General features: G+C 25.4%; 3 protein-coding genes across 3 annotated transcripts; 1 reads left to right on the forward strand and 2 right to left on the reverse strand.

The window, feature by feature from the left end:
• Positions 1-221: 221 nt before the first annotated feature.
• On the reverse strand, positions 222-1,132 carry OCT59_002206 (uncharacterized protein; the record flags this gene model as incomplete). The annotated part of the gene is made up of 8 exons (XM_025331286.2): positions 222-238; positions 337-405; positions 484-534; positions 601-639; positions 711-761; positions 834-878; positions 950-961; positions 1,036-1,132. 8 exons carry the CDS (start codon positions 1,130-1,132, stop codon positions 222-224), a joined length of 381 nt encoding a protein of 126 aa, XP_025189886.2.
• A 7,030-nt stretch (positions 1,133-8,162) lies between these two features.
• OCT59_002207 (uncharacterized protein) lies at positions 8,163-10,530 on the forward strand (the record flags this gene model as incomplete). Its single annotated transcript, XM_066144341.1, has 5 exons — positions 8,163-8,399; positions 8,486-8,558; positions 8,651-8,823; positions 8,916-9,276; positions 9,347-10,530. 5 exons carry the CDS (start codon positions 8,163-8,165, stop codon positions 10,342-10,344), a joined length of 1,842 nt encoding a protein of 613 aa, XP_065995511.1. The 3' UTR covers positions 10,345-10,530.
• Positions 10,531-13,829: 3,299 nt separating this feature from the next.
• Positions 13,830-14,506, reverse strand: OCT59_002208 (uncharacterized protein; the record flags this gene model as incomplete). Its single annotated transcript, XM_066144342.1, has 2 exons — positions 13,830-14,030; positions 14,099-14,506. The coding sequence occupies 2 exons, from the start codon at positions 14,504-14,506 to the stop codon at positions 13,830-13,832; spliced, it is 609 nt and encodes a 202-aa protein (XP_065995512.1).
• Positions 14,507-14,818: the final 312 nt, after the last annotated feature.

Genomic DNA, 14,818 nt, shown 5'->3' on the forward strand with positions numbered 1-14,818 from the left:
GGCAATTATAAAAAAATAAATATTTCATTGGTTTTCGTAAAATATAAATCAATGAATAGTATATGATTTGAATAATTTTATAAAGTAATTTATTGATACAGTAAGTTATAATATGAAAGAGAAAAAATTATATAAATTACAAACTAAGAATCTTTAATCTTACTACTCTAGTCTTAGTGTTTAAATAATTCATAAATGAAATAATGTAATACTAACGTCAATTAGTTTTCATCCATATCTAAATACATTAAAAGAAATATTATTTTAAATAAAAAATGGAATTTAGTAATTAAAAAATTTTTTGACTAAACAAACTTAATCTTTTAAAATACTTACTTTCGGGAAGTTCAAATTCATCTTGCTCTTCAGAATGAAAATTTGGATTATTATATATTTCATCATCATCTATAAAAATTGGTAATATAAATTATTAAGCTAAATATCATTACTATAAAAGGTTAAACAATTATTTGCATAGTATACCATCAATATTAATACGATTTCTCTTCATTTGTTGCATTATTTCTTGAAAATCTAATAATTAAAGCAAAATAACATTTAATATTAGAAAATTAGACAAATATCCAATTATTTACTTGCCATTTTCTAATCTTCTTTTGAATGATTTGTTACTGTTAGCTAAAAATTTTTAAAAATAATTAATGCAAATTCAAAATAAAAATAAATATTTTAAAAAATAAATTACCCACTTATTTTTGAAGAATTATTACTTTGATTACTCAATTTACCAATATCATCAACTTAAAAAGCAAAATCAATTAATAAATATATTGTAACATATTAATTATTAATATAAACTTATAAATACTTACTATGATTAGGAATATGAAAGTCATATGATTTGTTACTGTGAAATGCTAATAAAAGGAGATAATCTATCATTAATTATTAATAAATAAAAATTATAAAAAAATTGCTTAATTTATACCCGGTTGCTCTTCTATATGTTAAAAAAGGAAAATATTATATTAGTTATTGAACTTTTTTTATACTATTTAATACTATAATAATTACCTTCAGTCGCATTTCTTGGTTCAGGAAGATTTTCAAATTGATGAACTTTACTCGTAAATAATTTGCTACTGCTAGTATAATTTTCTAAGTTATTCATTTTCAAATTATTGTTTTCTTCTGATAAATTTGAATTTTTTTGGTAATATAAATTAAGTTCACTTATTTTTTTCTCAAGTGTAACAATATCAGGTCGCTTTAACGGATTAGCATCCCAGCATTGTATCATTAAATTTTTATATTCTATAGGAGTTCCTGGTACAACTTTTGGTCTTATACCTTTAATTATATTCATTGCAAGATAATAATCATGTTCATAATTAATAAATGGTGGTTGACCAGATGAAATCTCCCACATAAGCATTGCAATACTATAAATATCAGATTTAAAAGTAGTTTCTTTTCCTGCAATAACTTCTGGTGCAATATAAGGAAGATTTCCATATATACTTTTTGATGGTCTATCTGCAGGTCCACAAAATCCAAGATCACTAATATTACACCCTTCACCAATAATAAGTAATATATTTCCAGAATGCAAATCCCTATGAATTGCATTTTCATCATGAATTCGTAAAAGTGCATCAATTATATCAACAGCAATTTGAATTCTTTCTTTCCATGTAAGTTGAGTATGACTTTGTTGTAAATATTTTCTTAAATCTATATCCAATTCATTCATTACAAGCATATAATCTCCATTTAATGGATCTTGTGTCAAACCATAACATGGAACAATCGCATCTGGCCATTTATTACTTATATTTAAATGTGAAATAGCCTATAAAAAAAAGAAAATATTATAAAAGCTTTTAAATAATAATTGTAACATTATTAGATTACAAACCTCTTCAAACCAACGTTTATTTGCACTTTCAACATTTTCTAATCGTTTAAGTACCACGTTTTGTTTCCTAAATCTTTTTAATTGTTGTTCTTTAGAATCCCACTCATTATAACTTCCATTAATCCACTCTGCTGTATAGATTTCAGAGCATCCACCTTTTGTTAAATAATTAATATTTTTTAAATTACTATATGGAATCCATTCAACTATACTATCTGGTTCAATTGTTTTCATTTGACATTCTTGTATTAAATTATCAATGTCATCATTTCCAGATGTCCAATTTGAAAATTTTGCTTTTAAATAATTTCGAACACAAAATTCACAATATAATGTAGCTAAACATTTTTGGTTACAATTTTCACAAACTCTTCTTATTCCTTTATTAAAAACAATTTTACTACTGTCATAAACTTTAGTTAATTTTCTTACTGCTTCAGATTTTTCATCTTTTGTAAGTGATTCATCAGCAAGAATTATTTGTTTTTGAAATTCCACTTGTTTGTGTCTTTTATTGTAAATATTATAATCTGTTAGTGCAAATGCTCTATTAATTGCAGCATAAATTAAACTTTTTCTAATAGCAGACATAATAAAATAAATATACTGTAAAATTTTTTTTAAAATAAGTTTGAAGCGGAAAAAAAAATATTTCTGGAGCGGTCTCCGAAATTCTACTTATAAAGTTACATTCATAAACATTGTGTAACCAAATGATTCACTAAGTAATCTCTAGTACAAACTAATTTAGTAAATTGTAAATCCTTTTACCAAATAAGGGTTCATTTCCGTTATCGGTCACATGATTTTTGATTATTTTTGCTTTTTTTTGAACATTTTACTAATCTATAAAGTCACAAATATTTTAAAATATTTATTATAATAATCCCAGCTAATTTGCTAATAAAAGTTAGTCATTTTAAGTATGTAATACTTCAGTCTCGGTCTCCAAAACAATGACGTAACAATAAAAAGCTATATCATAATGTAATTTAATAATTTTAAGATGGATTCCATTATAAAATATCGTTGTGATATCATGTTTGACAAATCTTCGAAGAAAAAAGATGTTAACTGACCTGCGGAATTTAACGGAAATGTTTTGGTGAACAATGCTATCACGTGTGTGAAAAGTATGAACGTACTAATCAAGAAATAATAATTAACTAAAAGCTCTTTGAGTAAAATCTAATGATAGTATATAAAATGGGTTTGATACCAGCTAAATAATTTATTAATATTTATTTTCCCAAAAAAAAAAATAATTTTGTAATATGATAAAATAAATTTTAACTAAGGTGATTCTAATGATATTAGAATAAAAATAATAAAGATTATTATCAATACTTTCGGTCTTTCGCAGATTTGAATACGGTAATAAATTTTGTCTAACTAAAATCAACGATGATTACATTTTTAATATTTATTGAATTATTTTTAAAAATATGGTATAAACAAAATGTCCTAAACCCTTAAAAGTTTTATGACTTTATTACACGTTAAAAACTTTAGAAAACAAAAAAAAAAAAATATTCCCGGTATTAACTTTATTTAATATACAATTGGCACGAAATTATAATCTATCCCGTAAACCTTATTTGTTTTTATTTAATGAATGTATATTTTTTTATTTTGAAATAAAAGTTTCTTATCTTTTTATCGGTCAATATAAGAGGAACAAATGTCAACCTTTTATAAATCCATATGCAACGGTTTTCTTATTTTTAGTTTGAAAAGTTTATTACCTAAATATTACTAAACAATACAATAATCCACCAGTTTTACTGCAATTAGTTAATAAATTATTACAAAAGAAATGTTTTCTAAAGTGAATATACCAGGACCCCGAACAATATATAAATAGGTCATAGGAAATTGGCAAAATTTTACTATTAGCTCTACGCATTTTTTCAGGGCCGGAATTATGATAATGTCAGTCAGTTACTAAATAAAGTAATATATTTCTTACCAACGTTATCAAAATTTATCTAAAAAAGGAAAGATTTTCATGATTATTTTAGCCTATTCTACGCGTTATTTCTTGTTACCTATTTCAGTATTGCTCGGGGTCCTAATATACCAATGCGTTTTATATCATTGTCTCTTATAATATAATTCCATGTTGAAACATCTAACATGATGTTGAATTTAGCGCTCTTTTATTAGACATAATTGTAAATTAGTTCGTTAGAATTTATGAGGTTATTGGTGAGTAAAACAAAGTTTACACTATAACTTGCAAAACCGCCTTTGAAGAATGAAAAAGTATAATACCTATTTAATTATTTAGATTATTCAAATAATTAACCAACAACGGAAGGGTATTAACAGTTAATAATGGTCTTTATGGAACTATAAAGGAGAAAAATATAATCAGCCTAAATGATCTAATTTAGTTTCAGTAAGGAATTAATACTTTAAAGATTGTAAAGTGAACGAATTTTATAATAAAATAATTAATTTTTTTACAGTTAAATGTCTAATAAAAGCATAAACTTGTAGATATTTTAACCAAGCTAAAAAAAAAATAAAATTTTATAATAAATGTTTTATTACATTTTATAGTAAATTTTATTAAATTTAAAGGATGTCATAAAAAGATGTTAGCTTTTATTATAAAGAATTAGTATTATCACTATTATCACGTGGCGGCCGTGGCGTAGTTATTTAAATACACAGTGAAATTCGATATAAAGGAACCATCCGTTCCAGTAAAAATATCCGGTATATCGAGGCTTCCAATATATCAATAAATTTCGATATACCGGATTTTATATATAAATCGTTTTTATTTGTGCGACATGTGCGACGAACATTGAAAATTTAGATTATTTTTTATTTAAAACGTTATTTGAGAAATTTTATACACTGAAATTAACTAAAACTTAAAAAAAATCATCTGTCCTACCTGTTTTTGCTTTTCTTACTTCACTATTAGACATATTTTCAATAAAAAAGTTCGTGATTAAAGTGTAAAAAAAAAAATTTCGTGTATGATCGATTTATTTTTAGGGCTTTCATACTTTCACATATATTAATATTTCCAAATAAACAATCTTATTTAGGAAATTCTATTTATATTACATCCTTATAAAGTGATAAAGATTCTTCAATATTTTCAACATTCCTAGTCAATATATTCATCTGAGTCTTCAAAGCTTGCGTATTCCACTAAAATTTCTAAAAGGTCATCACGCTGCTAATTTTATTGGTTTAAAACCGTGAATCGTCACGTGTTCCGGTAAATCGAATCATTTTTAATATTGTTCCATTATTCCGTTATAGCCATTATCGAGAATTTACTAATAAATTCCGTTATATCAAATTTATTTTAATGTGATTTGGTTCCGGAAAAAAGTTCCGGTATAAGGCCAGTTCCGGTTTATTGAGGTTCCATTATTTCGAATTTCACTGTGTAGTTTCTGAGTTTATATTCTTTTTTTTGCGATTATTATATCTAGTACATGAAGCTATCACATTATGACAAAGTTGGGCTATTTTGTAATTCATTTATATTAGTGATGTAAAGTTTTGAAAAATAATTTTTCTAATTACTGTATTACCTACCTGTAATACCAAAGAAAAATAGCACTACGTGCTTTTGAAAAGGCTTCACATACTTACATCATATAACGACCTATTATACAAGAGTGAATGTCTGATTCAACGATAAGGTTATATTTCATTATTATTATCAATTCAGTTTTACAAATTTATAATGCTGTGCGTCTTTAATATATTAATATGTAATAATTATTGCTTTTTTTTGTTACTATTACATTTGATATATTTTGATCAATTTTATTTATTAAACATAATATGAGTTATAAAAACAGGTAAAAATGTTAACAAGTTTGAACAAATAAATAAAATTTATTTAAAATATAAACTAAAAAAAATAAAAGTAAATAACAAAGTAAAAATTTAATTTAATAAAAAATATAATATCCGAAATATAATAATTAACTAGTATTAGTGCCTAAAGCACAACTCAACATAGTTTTATTATCATCCGTAACTGCAATCAAAATAGAGTATGTTGCAGGTAAACCAGCATCTATTAAAATCGTTCTTGTTAATGTTTTAATAAAAATTTATTTAACCATTTTTGAAATGAGCAACTTACGAGGCTACACATTAAAACTATAAATTACAATTATAAAAATTATAAAAGATATTAGATATTTTTAAAGTTTTTTTTTTCTGAAGTTAAAGTAATAGTTTTAAAGTATCATGATATATTTTTTTGGCGTAGGATGTTTTCAAACCATGAGCTTATGATCAATTTTTAAATTAATTTTATAGTATGTATAATCTGGTATCCGTTTACTGATAGATTATTTTTCTTATTAAGTATTATGTAAGTGATTTATAAAAGAAGATAAATCAAATTTTGGCAAAAGTAGAGTATAAACTAGATTACAAAAGTAATATTATTTTTAATTTAAGATTATTTGGCATAATGATCAAATAAAAAAGAATATAATCCGATTACACTATTATTTTTTCATTTTGATTTTTTTTGAATCCCGTTAGACTGAACTAGTTTTCGATACTAGGTAATTTAGGCCACATTTATAGCGCTGGCCAGAATTATATAAAAATTAGTTATACTATGAAATTGGCTAAATTAATATAGTCACATGACCGTTAGAAAATATAAAATGTTCCGGCTATAACAAGTTTTCGGTATATATACTGTAGGTTCGGCATAACCATTGGACGACTGTATTCAATTGATTTTTTCAGGAGATATAAATAAATTAATCGTCGAAGGTATATTTGGTGATATTAATGATAAACAAATCTTTATTATCATTTTTAACTCTAAAGACTTATATTATAATTTGCCTTGAGGATATAATTCTTGAATTATCAAAAATCTTTCATATTGAATTTTGTGTGGAAAATATAGAATCTGAAAATTCAAAAGCCTTTCATTGGTGTCAAAAAGCAGCAGAAATTCAGTTTCAAAGATAAATTACAATGTTAATATACTGTAAGTGCTATTTATTTCTCTCACAAAAAATTTGAAAGAAAATAAATTTAAACACGATAATTCTTATTATTCTAATTCTTAGAGAATTCTTGAACTTTGTAATTGCGCTTTAATTATTCAAACAATTTCGATTCTTATTAATCTAGTGGAATTAAAAATTTGTTTTCATAGTTGTTTAAAATGAAAATAGTGTTGATGTTAATAATTTAAAAGAAATTTATTTACTAAAACTCGAAATTCTTTCTTTACTGAATTTTATTACTTTATCACTACCGTTAATCGAATTATATTTTCATATAATTAAAATAACTTGTTCAAATATTGAAGTTTTACCAGTGTGATAGCAACAAAATTTGATAATATATTTTACCAAAAAAATTGGCTGTAAATCATCATTCTCCTTATTCATTTAATTGATGAGTGGAAAATTTCTAATTTGGAAATTGAAACTTTCTCAATATGAAAGAAATAAAAAAAAAACCTCTAAATTTTTTTTTTAAAAAAGGCAACATTTATTATATTTATATTATTCTAAACAACAATATAAATGTAAACTTTGTAATGATACTTTTTGATAAATAAGAATACTCTTTCTTTCATCTTATAATAAAACATTTTAAAAAAAATTCCAAATATGTTGTTGGAATGATTGTGATAGGAATCATTTATTCAATTTTATTCAAATAACGTAAAATAAATTTTTATTTATCATGATTTTCTTTCTATGAAAAAAGTTGTATATATTTTAATAATAGAACCGAAAATAATTATGTGACTTATAATACTTTTAATTGAAAATAATAATACAAATTATAGTATTTTTCAATATACCTTCAGGACTAGGGAGTTTATCTTCGAATGGAAGAGAGTCACTCATCTGACCATCAAAATAATAAAAAAATTGATTTCAAGTCTAACAAACTTAACTATTTCGTATGTAAGACTAAAGTTAAAAAAAAAATCATAATTTTTTGATAATCCCTTAACAGATTTATTTTTTTATGGAAAAAAAAAATTTGCAAAAAATAATAAATTTTAACGATGACGTTTTATATGTAAATTACTGCGGTACTGCGGTACTGCGCTACCATGGCTCAGGCCTCAGGTATCGATTGATTGACTTTTTTGTTTGGTAATACTAAAAATCACGTTGTACGTTGTGCGACTATTCGGAGAAAAAAAATTATATAATAGGCATACACAATAAAACTTTAACAATTTTTACTTTTCATTTTTTAACTTTCTGTTAGCTTATTATTATTCAATACGTTCGATAATATCAAAATGCAAGATACCGAAAATACAAATAATACAAATGAATGGGTCAATTGGATTGAAGAAGCTGTTGATAAAGAATATTTAAAATTTTATGAATATGAAGATTTTAATAATATTCAACATATTAGTACTGGAGGTTTCGGAAACGTATATCGTGCAAATTGGAAAAATTCAGGAAAACTAGTTGCATTAAAATCGTTTATTAGTCTTAATAACCTCACCATGAAAGAAATCGTTCGTGAGGTATTTTAATGCAGTATAATACATTTTTTTTCGTCTATGAATTTTTATCTAATATGTTTATTTCAAATATTTTATTTTTTATTCAGTTAAAAATTCAACGCAAAGTTGATTTCCATGATAACATTATTAGTTGCTATGGAGTAACAAAACTTGAGTTAGGTATTATTAACATCACATTGATAAATATAATATTCTTTTAATCGCAAAATTTTACAAAAATTCATTTAGTAATTACTTCTTTTATTCATTAGAAAATCATAATAATTATCGGTTAGTATTGGAATACGCCGACGGTGGTACTCTTCGAAGTTATTTAAAGAAAAATTTTAACAAGCTTACTTGGGATGACAAATATAATATGGCATACCAGTTATCTTGTGCCGTATCATGCTTACATAATGAAAAAATAGTGCATCGTGATTTGGTAATTTATTTAACATTATTTAATCATTAATCATAATGTATTTGTATTATTAATTTAAAAAAATTGAATATATATATATGTTTTTTTAATAGCACTCCTGTAATATACTAGTCCGTAATAACACAATCAAATTAGCAGATTTTGGATTATCTAAAAGAATTGGAGCATCGTCTAATCTTCAATCTAAATTATTTGGTGTGGTTCCTTATGTCGATCCAAAAAGCTTTAGTAGACGAAGAAATAATAATAATCAATCAACACAAATGTTCTCATTAAATGAAAAAAGTGATATTTATAGTATAGGCGTATTATTTTGGGAAATATCTAGTGGGCAGCCTCCTTTTTATGTTGAGGATGAAGAATATGATATTGGTTTAGCTGTGGAAATTTTACAAGGTCTTAGAGAAACTGTTGTTCCTGATACTCCTGAAGAATATATTAAAATTTATACCGGTGAGTAATATTTTAATTTTTAAATTTTATATTCTAAATATTATTAATTCTAAATTATGTTTGGTTTTAGAGTGTTGGGATGGGGAACCAGATAATCGTCCAACTATATATCAAGTAGTTGATTGGCTAAATGAAATAACTACAAAATCAGATGTAATAGTAGATAACCATCAAATGTCAAATGAACAAGAAAATGATTTTTTTATAAGTACTAATAATTTAGAATTACGAGATTTATCTCAACCTTTTCAAAATTTTGATAAAATGAATACTAAAGAAATTGATTCTATGGCAATATCAAGTAAACAAGAAAATCTTTCAACTGAAAAGGATTTTAATATTATAGTTGATGAAATAAATGATTTAATTTATAAATTAGGAAATAAAGGAATCAATTGGAAATTAGAAAAGCAGCAAGTTATTGAATATTTTAATAATCATAATTTAAATTCACAAGAATTTTATAATTGGTTATTAAATAATCAAAATAGTTCAAATTCTATTTTTATTCTTGGATATTTCAATTATTATGGAATTATAACAAGTGAAATTAATGATAAAGCATTTGATTTGTTTATTAATGCATCAGAAAAAAATCATACATTAGCACAAAATTTTGTTGGTTTGTGTTATGATCATGGATATGGAACTATAAAAAATGAAAAATTAGCTTTTGAATATTATGAAAAAGCTGCAAATAATGGAATTATAGATGCAGTATATAATCTTGGTATTTCATATAAAAATGGAGAGGGTATTGAAAAAGACCATAATAAAGCTTTTGAATTGTTAAAGCAATCAGCTGAAGAAGGACATATAACGGGATTATTTATGTTGGGATATTGTTATAATAATGGTATTGGAACTAAAATTGATGACCAAAAAGCATTTGAATTAGTTCGAGAATCAGCAAATTTAGGATATGATGTAGCACAAAATAATCTTGCTATATTGTATGAAAAAGGAGATGGAATTACAAAAGATATAGATAAAGCGATTTATTGGTATGAAAAATCTGCCAAACAAGGACTTGAGAAAGCAAAAAATAATTTAAAAAGACTTCAATAAAAATAAGTTTTTTAATAAACTTTTCTCATTCAAATTTTAAAATTTTAGATCATTAGTTTACAGTATTTATTTTTATAAAAATTTACAAAATAGTAAACACATTGCCCTAAAATAATGATAGTTAAAATTTTTACCTTATTTTATTATATATACTTTCTTTTATAATTAAACATAATCGTAAGAAGACATTTTTGATCTAACATACCTATTAATAATGGAAGCACATAGAGACTTATCGCGAACCTTCAATTTTTCAACGGATTTTCTTTTTATTAATTACAACAAACTATAGCCAATGAAAAAAATGAATAAAATTTGGCAAGTAAGAAATTTATTAATCAGAATTTTTTTATTTATAATATAATAATTGAAATACTTTATTTATTATTATCTATAAAATTACCCTGATTTTTCTATTCTATTTATACAATGTATAGTCTTCTTTTTTTTCAATAGGATCCATTTGATAGTTTTTTTTTTGATAACTGAAGGTCCATATGAAAAAATGAACACTACATTTCTTTAAAACCCTTATAAGTATTATTTTTACTAAGACCTTTTTAACTAAAATTTTTAATGATCGTATCTTTTTTTCAAAATTAGAATTTAAAAAATCATCATAACTATAAATTAATGCAACTGTAACTAATTATAGTGAGATATTGAGAATTTTCTTTTACAAAAAGAAGAATAAAAACATGAATATTTGAATTTATAAAAACACTTTTTAGAAAAAATAAATTAAAAATAGGAAACGATTTCCAATTTTATTTGAATTTTTTTGAGTCAACTTTTTTTTATTATGAAGTAAATTAAAAATGGTATGTGAAATTCATAATGGTGTAGTTAGCCAAAAAACGGAGCCTAATTCCTGATTGCTGATCATCCCAACCCGGTTTAATCGCAAGAAATCCCTTGGAATTCCACAACAATCTACACCTGAGCCGGGTCCAGATTACATTGCGGCTAGTTATTTTTCAACTAACTACACTATTATAGTGATAAACCTTTTCTAACAGAGAAAAAATTTCATCTATACTAATAACTATTAAATCTAATCCCAATTTCTCATTTCAATGTAATTTATCAATTCCTCATAATAAATCTCCTGTTGCGTGTTTGTAAAGGTTTTAACAAAGGTAGGATTATTTAAAAGGTCATAAATTCCATTTTGTCATTTTTGACAATTTATTTGACCTGGGCTAATATCAAATCTCACCCATGGTAAGGAATAATTTTTTTTAAAAAAAAGTTAATCTAATAACAAAAAAAAAATATTTTTTTTGTCTCGAAAAAAAAATCAAAAAAACCTGTTTTTTTAAAAAAAAAAATATTTTTTTTGGTTACCATCTATAGTTGTGAAATAATAAGAAAGAAGGAGAAAAAGGAAAAAAAATAAAAGAAAAAGAAAGAAAAAATAATAAAAAAGAAAATAAAAGTACACTTATATCTACAAATAAATTTTTACAATATGAACAAAGAAATTAAATGTAAGTGAGAAAGTTTCTAAATTATTAAATATCCTGAGAGATTTATTAGCCGCTAATAATTAGTCTGAAAAAGATATTAAATTTTGAGAGAATTAAAAATCTAATATTACTATATTAGTAATTCTAAGATTAATAAATTATGCTTATACTTTTAGTTCAGACGCCTCCTTTTTAATGCTGCTAAAGTATCTTCCACACCACTAGGATATCCACTGGAGACACTGGAGATACTGGTAACACTGGCGACACTACATCAAATGTGTTTGTAAACAATCGAAAACATTATCTCCTGTCAGTGTTTCTGAGCTTGTATGTGTATGATGTGACATTTAATGCGAGTATACAGTAAAGTATTATGGTAATAATATACAGGTATGAATGGACATGATGCTAATCATACTATTAATTAATTATTAATTTAATATTTTAATTCGTGATTCGTCCAAGAAACAGTGAAAATTTTCTATAATTTGGAATCCATAAAGACTCTAGTGATAGACAGTGTTGTTATTATATTCATTTTTATAGGCGGGAAAGATATTAGAAAATGCGCTTGGAATCCGAATATTCTTTATACTCTCATGGAATAACGATTGAACAGGTAAGCCGGCTACATTCACATGAAATATATATGAATTTCTCCGCTTCTTAAATGAATCACGAATTAAAATATTGACGTTATACAACTATGATAGATAAATCACAATTATCGCTGATTATAATATGATGTTTTTGTTGATTAAAATTCTCTTTCTCATGATATTTCTCTTTAATATTTTCTTTTCTATTACCTTTTCTATTACATAATTCAAATTTAGACAGTAGTCTTTTGCATGTTCAATAACAATTACAAATGCGTAATATCAATAAAATTTATATATAGCAAATAAAGTAAATTTGGCAATTTTATTATATAGTTCATAAATTACAATAAAGATCTCAATTAACTGCTTAAAAATATCAATAGTTCAAACTATTTAAAAGTAATAAATTATAATCATTTTCATTTTATTAACTGTTTATCTCAGTTAAGGTTACCTGCCTAAACCTCTCCAAAATTCTATGATTAGTTTCTCCAAGATTTTACTATAGTTTTATTATAGTTTTGGCAAGGTTTCAGCAATTTCGGCATTTATAATAAGTTTTGTCAAGTTTCGCTTTCTCCAGAGTTTCGCCAACTTTTTAATAAGACTTTTATATAGTTTCAGCAAAGTTTCGCTATTTCGGCATTTCACCAACTTGCCAAAACCCCCTAGTTTCTCCAGCAACCTTAATCTCAGTGTTTGGAAATAACCTGGTCATTTGACCATTTAAATGATTTATGGCATTATTCATAATCATTTGTCATTTGGTCATTTCAATCATTTGATTTTGATTGGCTAATATTTATCACATAAATAATCATGTGACTATAATTAAAAAATAATGAATGTAGTGTAGGCAAAAATTATAATGTTGACCAAAATTACATTCAAATGACCAAGGTCATTTGTCATTTGAGCATTGAAATGACATGTCATTTGTCATTTGTCATTTGAATTATTTGGTCATTTCAAGTCATATGCCGAACACTGGTTTATCTTTGCTTTTAGTTTGGTGACTTTAGCTTCGTCTTTAATTATCAGTTGGACGCTTGTGTGAATTTTATGATATTATATGATCCTTTGTACATGTAATACCTATAACTTTAGTAGTAGTAATATATATTACAAACAGAACAGGTACGATACGATTAGTAAATGAATTATCATACCGGCAACTATTTAAATAATACCGCATTAATGCATGTTTTTCACATTCACTAGTTGTACTTTTACGCTTGCTGCATCATCGCTATCAGGTTAACTACGTCCATATGAACTTTATCGCATATGATATGCTGCTGTTATATCTTTGGAACCTCGTCGTGCCATACTGCTTTGTGATCTGCTAAAATATCTGCTATCACATGGACAATCGCCAAATTCTAAGTGGAAACCCATGCTTGTTGAACTACTATGTATGAACACCAGCTCTGGTACATTCTAAATGTTGATCACTGGATCTAGTACATTCCAAAGGTTGACCAATGGACCTTGTGCGTTCTAAAGGTTGACTATTAAGTGATCTTGTACATTCTGAAGGAGAAATATTCTCAGCTTTTGGTGTTGACAGTGTAGATAGTGTAGATGGTGTAGATGGACCATCAGATGGTCTCTTTAATCTTTGACCATTTAAACTCCTCTCTACATTATTATTGTTATCACCACTAAATTCACTATTACCAGAATCTTTTCTTCTTGGATTTCAGTTGTTGGAATGTCTGGCGCCGTTTCATTAGTTTGTTCAAGTACTTTTTCACGTGGTTGAACATTTAACCAACCGGGAGGTATTGGTAGTCTTGAGAAATTTGCTCTATTATTACCAGTATTCGCTGAACTTGCAGATAATGGTGAAGAAAAGTAAGCTGCATTATCATCAAAGAAGTATGAATTACATCTTAATAATGATCCCATATGACCAGAAGTTCCTGATATTTCAGCTTCGACTTCTGCATAAGCTTGATCTAATTTATGATCAAATAAAGAAATGGGCATTGGAAGTACTATTTTAATATCATCCATCTGTAATTCTCTCTTTTCCAGCTTGATGATCTTCCACTGAAACGTAAAGTTCTCTGTTTTTCTTTTCATATTCACTTGTTGTAAGAACTGCAGCTCTTCGCATGGCCAATAAAGTTTTTCTTAATTCCATAATTATCTTTTCTTGTTGTTCTAAGGTCATTCATCGAGACCAATCTCCAGTTTGAAGATCAATAATATCCTTAAAGAAGGATTCCAATATTGTATACCTTTCAAATTCATCCAAATTTTGTAGAATGTGAACAGCAACGTCATATGATGCTTTAGGTGTGGCATTTTCTGGTAAGATGAAAGAAAAGAAAGTTATTTTCAATTTTACTAGACCTGATACTATTCTTTCATGATTTATCTTCAGATTCTTTG

Source organism: Rhizophagus irregularis, chromosome 10 (genome assembly GCF_026210795.1).
Source record: "Rhizophagus irregularis chromosome 10, complete sequence".
Lineage (NCBI taxonomy): Eukaryota > Fungi > Glomeromycota > Glomeromycetes > Glomerales > Glomeraceae > Rhizophagus > Rhizophagus irregularis.